This window comes from Cynocephalus volans, chromosome 12, assembly GCF_027409185.1.
Source record: "Cynocephalus volans isolate mCynVol1 chromosome 12, mCynVol1.pri, whole genome shotgun sequence".
Lineage (NCBI taxonomy): Eukaryota > Metazoa > Chordata > Mammalia > Dermoptera > Cynocephalidae > Cynocephalus > Cynocephalus volans.
The window spans coordinates 87,074,138-87,086,494 of record NC_084471.1 but is presented as its reverse complement, the minus strand read 5'-3'; the positions used below and the strand labels follow the sequence as shown (position 1 = coordinate 87,086,494).

General features: G+C 37.3%; 1 protein-coding gene across 1 annotated transcript in view; it reads right to left on the bottom strand.

The window, feature by feature from the left end:
- ITPR2 (inositol 1,4,5-trisphosphate receptor type 2) overlaps positions 1–12,357 on the bottom strand; it is a 487,108-nt gene that overhangs the window by 255,925 nt on the left and 218,826 nt on the right. Inside the window, exons 27-29 of the mRNA XM_063115575.1 lie at positions 4,007–4,096; positions 3,766–3,891; positions 496–618 (exon numbers count right to left, since the gene is read on the bottom strand). Coding sequence (XP_062971645.1) covers positions 496–618; positions 3,766–3,891; positions 4,007–4,096 — 339 coding nt within the window. The remainder of the gene's footprint in view (positions 1–495; positions 619–3,765; positions 3,892–4,006; positions 4,097–12,357) is intronic.

Below are 12,357 nucleotides of genomic sequence, written 5' to 3'. Positions count from 1 at the left end.
TCTATAAAATGCAATGAGATCATTAACCATTAAAAGGAAACTGAGCTCACAAAGGAACTTAGGTGGAAAAAGGAGCTTATTATCATAAAATGCACCATGTGGCCAACAGTTATTCTCCTATTATCCAAAGTTAGCTAGCTCTTTCCTGAGATCCACTCAAAGAAAATTTACAGGTTGAAGCAAACTCCACCTTTGAGTTTTTCATATTTATCTGTCTCATGATATTATAGAGTTAGTTCTTTGTTCCACCACATTTTTTTCCTAGCATTAAACCCTATACATATAATGTTCTAATTTGTGTGTAAAATTCATGTAATTTTTTGAGTTTCTTTAAAAGTTTCCTTAATGGAAATATAAGATATTCATTTTTAGGGAGACAATACCTACTGGGAAAAAAATGAAGTGACAAAGATTAATAAAATTCTATTCATTAATGCTTCTAAAACAACTTTGATGCACTTTACTATAATTAACAGAAGTCACTAAAATACTTACACCAGGAGTTAAAAACAAATTCAGATGTTTATGAAGAAGAACTTGATTCTGTGGATTTCCTCGACAGAAATTTTGCAGGAATGTATGAGCTAGATTCATGACTTCATTCATCTTTTCATCATTCTGTAAGTTAGAGAGTAGCACGTAATAGAAAGAAACGAACACACGAGAGCACAAACACCATCAAAAAATATGTTTATTCACCCACATTGTTTTTTTCTCCTGTCTCACTGCTCTATACTCCCCTCTCTCTGTTTCCACACCTCTCCCAGTTATCGCCACTGTCCCTGTTCTCTAGATCTTTCTCGCCTTCTCTTTATTTTTCCTCCTGTATCTGTTCTGCTCCACCTTTTCAACCCTCCCTCTGTTTCACAGCCCATCTCTCTTTCTCCCCAGTTTTTCTGACTGTCCACCACGCGTTCCCATCTCTGTGCCATCTCTCTACCTTTTGTCCCTGCCTTGTCCCCACACCTCCTGTCGTCCCTTCCTCTCTCTCTAACCCTCTCTCCTCTCTGCTGCTCCTTGCCTGTCTGTCTTCTCTGCTGACCCTGCAGTCTTCTCCTTCCATACACCTCCCCTTTCCCAGTGTGTCTGTGCATCCGGCTCTTTCTGTATCTTTTTTCCTCTGTTTCTCCCCTTTCCCCACCTTCTAGGTCCCCTCTTTCTCACACTTCTTCCTTTCTACCATTTCTCAAACCTCTGTTCCTTCTCCTCTCGCCCTTCTATTCTTTGGTCTCCCCTGCTCCCTGACCCTTTGCCTCCTGCTCAGCCCTTCCTCTCTTCCGCCTCTCTACTCACTTTTCCTCTCTTCCTCCACCCGGTATATTTTTGTCTCTACATGTATTCTGTACTTTATTCTGCTGATCTCCTATCTCTCTGCCCCCTCCTTTTGCTATTTACCTTGTCTTATGTTTTTCCTTTTCTTTTCTTTTCCCACCTCTCTCTTTTTCTCTTGCTCTTTGCTTTCTCTCCCTTTCTTTTCTGCTTCATTTTGCTCCCCTTTTTCTTAAAACTTTTAAGTTGCTTTCCTTATCTACTGTCATTCTCCAAAGTCCTATAATATGCTACTATCATCTACTTACAGAAATCTCACTAAGAAACTCAAGTCTCAAAATTCACAGAGAATGCAAAGTTCTCTTCTTAAAAATGGTCTTTAGGCAATATCGCTGAAACCCCCTAGAATTGTTCTGTGTGGCTGATTGCCCCATTTGTCATATAGTCACTGTTAGAGATTCAAAATGGATTTATGTTTTGAGTAGTAGTTTATATTAAATGAAGCTAATGTTCACTATTTTCCTAATCTAAGGGTCTATAGTTTATACTATCTATAACTAAATAAATAACCTAAGGTCATTAATAGACCCATTTTCTCATATTTAAAACAGGGATGAATTAACTAGACTAATAAGTAAGTCATAAAATATCTCCATTCCTAAACAAAAAATAGAAAAAATCCATTTTGAAGTCCACTGACACTTTCCTTTCTTTGTGTAATCCAGGGATAGTTAAAAGATATCAAAAGGACTTCAATCTCATAAAAGCTGGCCTGGCCAGTACAGAAGAACATCAGGGCCAGTTCTACTGTATGTCATGTTTCTTTGAAACTCTCATATTACTCTTTTGTTTCTGAATAATCCAGTTACTAAAACTGAGCAAATCCATTACCACAAAGTTGTAGCAAAATACTCAATGCTACAGTTATATTATTAGAAGAAGAGAACTGGTCACATGTCCCAACCCATTACAGTATTACATAAAGTCAGTGGTGGGGGGCAATCCCGTGCATGGAGTGAAAGTCAAGTGAGAAGGGTATCCATAAAAAGAGGCCTGACATGGCATGTTGGTGCCCAAGAGCGATAACAAGGGCATCCACCTGGGAGGTTCGAAAGACTGAGAGGGGTGCAGAGAGCAGTCATGGGGAGGAGTACGCAGCAGCAGTGAGGGGAGACTAGTGATATACAGGGCACTAACGTAAGTCACTATATTAAAGTGGGCAGGTTTCCCACTCTTAAGAGAACAGAGATACAATAAGGAAAAGGAGAAACTAAAATGAGCCCTGTGGTGTTGGAATTAGAGGTATCAGCATGAAACCATGGTTTTCAATAATGTGTAGATAGATATGAAAATAAATATAAATGTAATTGTATATGCTGTATGTGTGCATGTATGCATACACATACAGAAATAATATACTATACATACACATATATGCATATTCTCTAGCTTTGCCTATTTAGAGGACCTGGAGGGGCTACACCCCAAAAGCAATAAGCACACTCAGTTCTCAGGACTTTGCTCCCAAATGCTATTCTTCACCAAATGGAACCAGAGCTTCTTGAAGAAATGGCTGATTCCAGAGTTGGAACAAGAAGAATACAAGATGAACCTGGAACATTTTATGGTGCCAAAAAAGCAAGGAAGTACTCAGAGAATGATGGGGACATGTGACAGGACAGAGAAGGAGTTTACTGGCCAAATCTGAAACAATCTGAGAATCAAAATAAATAATAATAGAAACTTATTACAACCTATTCAAAAAAAATGAGCATCCACAAACTCGTGCTGATAAAAATAAATGGATGAATAAACTGAAAGTGTGATGAAGAATGGACTATTACTTAGTTCACAGAACTGCTCCGCAAAACACATATTAATTACAAAGGGAAAATGAGTACTTCACAATGAGGCCTGGCAAACACCTCCTCTGTCCAGTGATCTAAGTGAGCAGCATCAGTGATGGACAAGTCAGAACCGTGCACCAGCTGCAGGAGCAATCAGAACTGCTGCGCATCACCTCTGTTGGGTTCCTGCCAAAGATGCATAACTCAACCTAGGAAACATCAGATGACTCAAACCAAGGCTCGTTCTTCAAAATAAGTGATCTAGCTTCAAAAGTGTCAATGTCATAAGAGTTCCAGCATGAGATTTAAATAGACAAGACAACCAAAACAGCATGTGATTCTGAAGTGGATCCTTTTGTCCAACAGGACGGGCTTGGGACAATGGGAGAATTTGAATGCTGTGTGTGGGGATTAGGTGGCAGCAAAGTGTCAGGCTCTTTCCTGATTGTGAGGGCTGGAGGGTGGTTATGTAGAAGAGGGAGTGTCCTTGTGTGTAGAAAGCAGGCACTCGAGGGCTCAGGATGATGGGGCATCAGGTGGGTGACTGACTCTTAAATAGTTAAGGGAGAAAAAATTCTTTGTAACTTTGCTATACATTTGAAATTGTTTCAAATGAAAAGTTAAAGAATAAAAGTGACTAAGGACTAACCTTTTCATAGGGTATCTGCAGAAGATCCAACACCACCGAATGAGCCCCCATATTTTTTAGTAATCGTTGATGTTGATTCCGACTCTTTTTATTCTGTACGCAGAGTTTACTCAGCCTAATCAAAATCTTAAAAAAGAAAAAGTACTAAATTTAACAAACAACAATATGAAATGTATTATATAAGCAAAAGTTATTTGGCATGCAAACATAAACCTACATAGTAGTATTTCTTATCACTGACCTCCTTTACGATTCTGTAGTTATTGCTCTTATTGCTGTCAATCTGAGGTTTCTTTGTTCCGTCCTGCACTGAACTTAAAATATGTGATTCCTAAAACAAACACAAATATGTATTTTTATGCCATCTGTAGCTTTGTAATAAATTTATGTATTTTGTAAGGAATAATAAATATACTTTGTAATATTTTAGAATAAATTTATTATTCAATGTAAATGTTGCTTTTGTACTGTTTTGTTGCATAAAATGTTCTTTGGCTTGCATGAGCCATGCAAATTACCACTACATGATAAGAACCAAATTACAAGATAAAAGTTATTACTAATAACTGAGTTAAATTTTTAAAAAGTTGTTATTCATATTATTAGTGTATTTCCATATATACATATAAATCATGGTTTGTAAATCATGGTTGTCTATATGAGAGGGAATCGTAAAAATCTGGGCATAAAAGATGCAATTTTATCCTCAAGGAAGAACAGCAAGCAACAAGAGTGAAGGAGCATCTCCTAGCAGCTGAACACAACTCAGGGAAGGGAGACAGGGCAACGTAACCCAGGGATTCTCTGCCAGGTCACCATGACATCCTTAAGAGTAACAACTTGGGGCCAACCAAGCAAGCACAGAACCATGAAAATGAAGAGAGGCAAATAAAACATATTAGAAATAATATATCAAATTGCTATATTAATAAAGCTTATTAAGAGGACCTGAAACACCAGAAGAATTAATTATAACAACCATTATCTGTAGCATCAAAATAAAAAGCAAACATAGGTAGTGTACATATCTTAAAGATCAGCAATTGTAGCCACCATATGAAAATAAAACACCAATTACAAACAAGTCCATACAGAACATTTATTAAGACTTAATACATGCCTGGTCCTAGACTATGGTAAAAGGAGCTTAAAGAAACAAAAAACAACAGAAGATACGGTCCTTCTCACAAGAAAATTACAGTCTACTTAAGAAAACTGGGAGAAATATGAAAATAAACATTTGAACTGAGCAGAATTCACTATTCAGAAAGAGAGAATAACTACAGCTTTAGACAGCCTTATGAGGGAAGTCACGTTTTAGCCAAGGTTTCAAAGATGAAAACTATCTAGTTAAGTATAAAGAACACCTGGGTGGGCAGGGGAAAGACTTGTCAGGTGAAGAAGTCACCTTAGCCGAAGGTAATGTAGCAAGAACGAATATAATACGCAGCAAGTGGCAAGAACTGACAGTGCACGTTGCAAAAACCCAGCAATTGGGAAGAGGTAATTAGTTAATCTGATTAATTCCCTGATTCACAATATAAACAAAATTGCATTTGGGATTAACGTTATATTCAACTTGGGTCAAAAACACCCTAAACTCCTGACATCCTATTGATGGTGCTGGGCTCTCACGGTTAAAGGGGCTCCAGTCTAAGCTCAGCAAAGACTAACAAAGATACACAAGGCCAATCGATGTAATTTCTTTTGTCCCAAGCTGTTTTGCCTCCTGTGCTCCAGAACAAATCACAAAATGAATGCGAACCAAGAAAGAAAAATACTTTCCTTGCTAGTCAAGCAACTCTAAGGAATGGCTTCAAGCTGCAGAGCAACTTGGTGAGCTGTGAGGCTTCACTCCTCAGTCAGCTCTGCATTCCTGTTCCGCTTCTCCCCTGGTAAATATTATCCTGAGGCTTCCAGTCTGAGTACCACTTCAGTAGGTGACCTCCTCTCCCCTTCTACTGAGTAGATGGATATCCTCCCACATGACATTTTCTCTTTTCTATCTGAAAATTCCCAGTATCATCCATAAACCTGTTTAGCTTCATTCTCATGTCTCAGAGAACAAAACTTCTGATGCCCAGATTTTGAAAATTCCATCTCCCCTGCCTCCTCTCACAGCTTCATCCTTTTTTTTTTTTTTTTTTTTTTTGGTACACAAGCAGTTTCTACTGACTCTTTCTCATCTCTTTCAAAATATGGTCAGGTGGAGTCTATCCAAACACCATCAGTGAAACTACCCATCCTGAAAAGTAGTCTGGCCTTTCAGATTACTGCTCCTTCTAACTTTCCCAAAAGAATAATCTATACCACACTGTACTGAAATTGCTTTATGTGCCAATGACTCATAACTACCAAAACTTTCTTCAGCATTTGACTCTGTGGTTCACTACCATTTTTGTTAAACCCTATTTTGTTTGTTTTATTATGACATAATAGTCTCTTCCAGATTGCCTTCTACATTTCTGACCACCTGTCTCTTTCACTCTTTGCCGAATTGAAACTGCAAACTGTAAATGATACCAACACTGAAAGCCTTCAAAACATTACTCAGTTAGATTCCCAGGCTGTGTCACCTAGCTATCATAATGAGTACTAGCAGGGAAATAATGAAAGCAGTCCAACCTCCACCCCAGGTAGATAAAAGAAAAGAAAGAATGTGAGATATTGTCTACAAGACACTAAACATTAAGTAAATCCTGAAAGTTATAGAAGAAAATGTCAAACTATATTTGTAAGAGAAGGCAGTGTAGAGGAGAAAAGACAGTCCACGTGGCTAAGATAAATGCAAATGGTTTAGATGGAAAGAGACTGGCGTTCAGGCAATGAGACAAATAGGGTTCCTATTTGACAGCAAAAATATTTATTGATGAGAAGTAGAAATTGCAAAAGCTAGAAATTAAATTTCCTTTTTCTGATTACAAAGGTAGAAGTTGAATTTTAAAAGGCTATTTCATTTTTTTTCTGAAAGAAAAGAAATATTTTTAAAAACCAAGTTTGTATAACAAACTAGGATTAAGATATTACCACGTCGAAAGACTGATAAAGCTCCTTAGGTAGAAAGGAGATCTTTCTGATACAGGTCAGCTTTAAAGAAAGCAATTAAAAACTATAGGCAAAGCTTTGGCAGATATATTTAAGCCTGCTTTTCAATGACCTGAAGAAAAAGGAACTGTCTTGTTTTAAGAAAAGTAATCTTGGACAAAATGTATTATACAACAAATAGTTATGCTCTTTAGTTCAGCCCAGGGGAAGATAGAGACAATGGTAAACTCTGTAAGTATGGGAATTATGAAGAATAATGATTTTAATTTAAAATTTCCAGCAGTCAACAAAAGAAGGCAACACTGGAGAATTCAATAAACAACCCCTTTTAGTTTCAGAAAATAATTCAATGTAATTAAACTGAACAAAAGTATTAACCCATAGAACATCTGGAAGATTCCAAAGCAGTGATCGGGGGAATTAAAAAATATGTAAACTGTATAATTACAGTTAGGTTTTGTTTCCTTGTTTTGATGCTAAAATACTCTAATGCTCTAAATGAAGGTATTACAAGAGTTTTCCTCCAAAAAGAGCAGAAATTGACAATAATATTTATATCTTGTACAACTTTAGTCCTAGGTCAGTGGTCAAATCTAAAAAGCCCTGAATTTATTCTAATGACAAAATACTAGAAAAGTGCAAAATATAGAATTATGACTGATACAGAGTCACAGAGCTGAGTAGACCCAGAAAAAAAAAAGCATAACACCGAAAAAAAACAGCCATGCTTATCATACGTATCCAAAAACTCCTTTCGACAGCAGTGATGAAGAATAAATACAGTGCTCCAAAAGTACTTGCACTTTATTCTAATTGCCTCCTATAATCTGAACAACCTGAATTTATTTCCTGTAATGGAATATGGGAAACAGCTTAGTTAAGTGATTTTATAGAGGCAGCTATATTTTAAATTGCATAGTATATACCATAACAGAAAATAGTAGATTCAGAAACAAGGTAGCAAGAAGACTCTAGAAACTGGGTGGGCAGCAGGGTTCTAGGCAGAGACACAAAGAGTGAATACTGATTCTAAATATAGCTTCCCCCACACCCCCTTTTTTTTCTTGCATTGGTCAAGGAAACTCTTTTCTATCAATAGCAAAAATGATTTAAGAAAATAATACCACATGAACTATAAGGCAAACTAAATATTGGCACCAATTAATGGGGATCCAACTCCTTAGCTTAAGTAAGGGCAATCATGCTTTTAAAAATAGAACTTTCCAAATTCTCCCACGTAGAGCTGCCTCCATCTGCAGCTGCATGATCAAAATAGCTCAGTGCATGCCTTCTATTTTTCCACACCCCACTGAAGTTTAAGGAGGTCCTTCCTCAGCAAAGTTGTCAAGTCAGCAAGACAGCAAAGCATTCTGCTCACCATCTGCATCCCTAGGCTTCTCCTCATGTAACCATCCTACAACCCACTCAGGGACATCATTTACCAACCAGCCTCCCCAACTTCAGGTGCCAAATGCCATGCTTCTCCCTCGCTCACTACCATCCAAATCATGAGAAAAAATCTAATAACCAGTCTTTTGCCAATCAGACCATGATTTAATTGAAGCTCTTCAACATAAATGCTCCTGCCTTCTGACACCTGAATGATAACCCTCTGTGGGATGATGACTTATTTTTTCTCACTGTCACCTAAGAATAACATCATGTACCAGTCAATTAAGAAGATATATGGGGGGTTGCAGAATCCGTAAAATCACCCTAGATCACTTATCTGACCTTGCATGTAAAGCTAATTTGGACGATCATGGTGCCACGGTTGACTGTTTCTACTTCCCTGAGAGGTCCCTAAGGCTGCTCGAAGACTTGGGCCAAGAACCAGAATGTGTGGAAGGGGCTATGTCCATCATTACTGGCAGATAACTTCTAGCCAGAATTCTCAATTCAGGCCCAAATCCCTTCACTTCTAGGGAGCAGATATATATATTCCTAGCCTTACCCCAAACCTGTTTTCCTTTCCCTGTGTCTCAAGACAATTACAATACTGATGTTTTCTAACTCATTTGATGTCATTTTAGTTAGTATTTGATGATGTTTAGTTCAATGTCCTAGAAAACCCTCCAAATCTTTACTATCTGTTTCACTGTTAAATAAGGTTAAACAAACATAAAGTATATGCCACTGGAGTGCATCCTCTTTGCTTAGAGAGGTATTAGGAAAAACTAGGAATATACTGACAATAGGTATATTCCATGTAAACTTGTAACTGCTTTCATAAGCAGCAATAACCCATTATCATATAGAAATGTATCTCAGAAATTTTCTGATGCAACTCCAGGGATGGCTGAAATTTCACCAGCATTATGTAAAATGTAGAAGGGTGGACAACTCTTTAGTCAACAGAGTGGCACCTGATAGCAAAGCACTGTAGAGGAAGGAAAAGCAGTAACATCACAGAGCCCCTCAAGACTGTCTCTGATACGTGATACATTATTTGAAAGAAGCATCCCTGGTCACAACTGTATCACAGCACACCCAGATGTGGCCATGAGAAGGGGTTGTATGTCTGGGATGTGAGAGACGAAGGAGTCAGCACCTTCTTTCAGACTCATTTTTCCCCAAGCAACCAGAAATGTTGATGCCTGATCTAATGAAAAATGTACGCCTTGATTTGAATGAATCAACCTCCATTCTTTCCTTGTAAGCCACTTGCTGAGGAAAAGAAACCACACAGGAACTTAGAATCTCCACTAGCAATCTGTACTGAGTTAAAAACAAATGGAAAAGTAAAAAAAGAAAAATAAAAGAGTAAGATAGTAACTGTTCCTTATAACATAAAGGGAAATACTAAGTTTATCCTAAAACAATGTTAATTTTAAATGTAGGCTAGAAAACAAGAAAGAAAAAACTCTTACAGTAATTCAAATAACAAATTCAGGAAATACAAGCATTACATTTAAGAATTACAACCAAATAGAATGAGGACATGTAAAACTAGCATTTGGATAAAAACAAAAAAAAAATATTTTTCAAGTATATGTCATGTGAAAGAGCTTATTAACTGATACCCATCCATAGCAATCACCCTCAATGGCATTAGCTCAGACACAAGGACAGGGATAAATATCGTAACATAAAGAAGTAAATAAATTATACAATGAGGTCTGAGGCAAAATATAAACTGGAGAAAAGAAAACAGATTTCATAAAAGGAAAATTCAGGAAAGCACTGTCCAAAATTAATGAATAAAGTTTCTTCATGAAAACTAGCACAATATCCCTCACAGGTCAGGCCAAGTAGGAAGATTTTGTCTAAAATATGCAGACTCTTTCTGTACCAGGCATGAGGGTTAGAACATTCTACCAGTTCCTGTTGTCAAAAGTTAATCACAACTGTTGCTGAAGAAATAAAGGTTTTGTAGAACTATTTTCCCACTGTGCAGAATGAAATACTAACACTTGTGAAAGCAGAACTTTCTTTCACAATATCCTTCTAGAAGGATTTGCATTCTTGCTTTCTTTATCAAAGAAAAAAAGATCATAAGTGATAGGCCCAGAAGGGAGTACAATTTTTCTGTTAAGGAGTAATGGGAAGTAGAGGTGACAGAAAACCACCAGACAGGGAAGAAATAGAGAAAAGTCAGTGAAGAGAAGGAAACAGAGGGTAAGAGAAGGGAGGAAGAAATTAACCTATAAATAATTAAGCATAACAATAAATAATAATTAAGATAAGCCTTCAAACTAAAATTCAGACACAATGAGGAAAGTTACTGCTTAAAAAAGACAACCAAACAACTCAACAATAAGATTATATCATTCCCAGAGAAATGTAAACAATTAAGAAATCTTCTGAAAGGACTTGTAAATAGGTATGTTTAATATAATCATAGACATAGTGAAGAATAACATCTCTCACACCAGGTGGGCCGCGTGTCATGCAGCAGCATTCAGGATGATTCCGCAGATCACTCACATGAGTAAGAACAGACTTTTACAGAAAGGGGAAACTACAAGCCAAGCATCAGCAAGAGAAGAGAAGGCATGGTCCCCATCCTCCCAGCACCCGACACAGAAGTGCTGGGTGCACTGCTGGACACCTGTATGGGTCTGGATTTCCAAGCGACCACTCCCCACGGTGCTTATAGGGCAAGTCTGAGAGTAATTTTCCAAATGAAAGTATACACAAACTGCTTTGGCACCAGACAGTCCTTGCTGTTTATAAGAATCCTTTAGGGACACCAACTATGGGCCCACAGAAACTGGACTGCTCCTGCTGGAGGGCAGAAGCCACAGCCCCTTGGAAGATGGGGACTCCCCATCCTGCACAAACAGTCCTAGACAGCTCTTTGTCCAGACAACTCAGGGCAAGCCCCAGGGACATTTTTCAGTGTTCCTTACATCACACATCCATTAAAAGAACAAAAACATAACAAAGTAAAAACACAGATATGAATCTAGAATGGATGGATATAAAAAAGGACCAATTAGAAAACCTGAAAATGAAAAAATACCGTCCTTGAAATAAAAGCTAGATAGATGTCTTAAATATCACTTTAGATCAGTAAAAGTACATTTTCTTTAAAAGAAGCTGGCAAGCACATACAGGTGGGTAGATATAGAGATGAATATAGACATACGTACAAATCTTGAAGCAAAATCATTGTAAGAAAAACTAATAAGAAACAAAATAAATGAGTGGGAAATTGTCTTGGAAGCACTGTGATGCCCAAGTGACCTGCTTCTCAACTCTAAATAAAGAGGTGGATGAATATAAAGGGCAATCCTGACTTAACCCACTTGGATACAGTTTCCTGAGTCAATCTCTTCCTCCTATATTTACAAGTCAACACATATCTGAATGTGATGAATTAGTAATTGCTCCTAATGCTACTGACACTGTCAACTTGTTATACTCTAGCCGCTAAGCTTTCAGAAATGAAGGCACAGTCTTTTAATGTCCTGGAAGATAAGTTTAATAAAGGGAAACACTATAATATACAATAGATAATAAAGTTCACAGGCACTAGGGAGGCAATAGGTTTACTAGATGATAAAATCCACCCCATTCTCTCCTTGTTTTAAAGAGATCAACTACAGTAATGGTATAATTTTGGATCATATGTTGAGATTTGTTAGTGTTAGACTGTCAATTCACATTTATTGTCCATACAGCATATAAAACTTACCACCGAGGAGGAAAAGAAAAAAAAAAACACTTATGTTATTTTGAGACATTTTTTATTCACAAAACGAAGAATCACATTAATGTTATCTGGTCTTCTGATATCCAAGCAGGCACAAAGTTAGACCATTATCGACTGTTTTAAAACAATGGCAATCGTCCTGTGTTTAGAGCCTTTGTGAGATTAACTACACAACAAAGGACTGTTATTTGTATTGCCTTCCTAGAGTGCATGCTGCCTGCTACTGGCTGTTCCCTTTGATACTGTGACATATTTCATCCTGTTTACAGTACATTTCCGCTATCTTTGGTTGCTGGTGCAGTGTGTAATATAGATTACTCAGATAGGTATAAGTTAGTAACTTTGTAGTTTCTCACCTTTTTTTCCTTAATATTAATCCATCATACTCA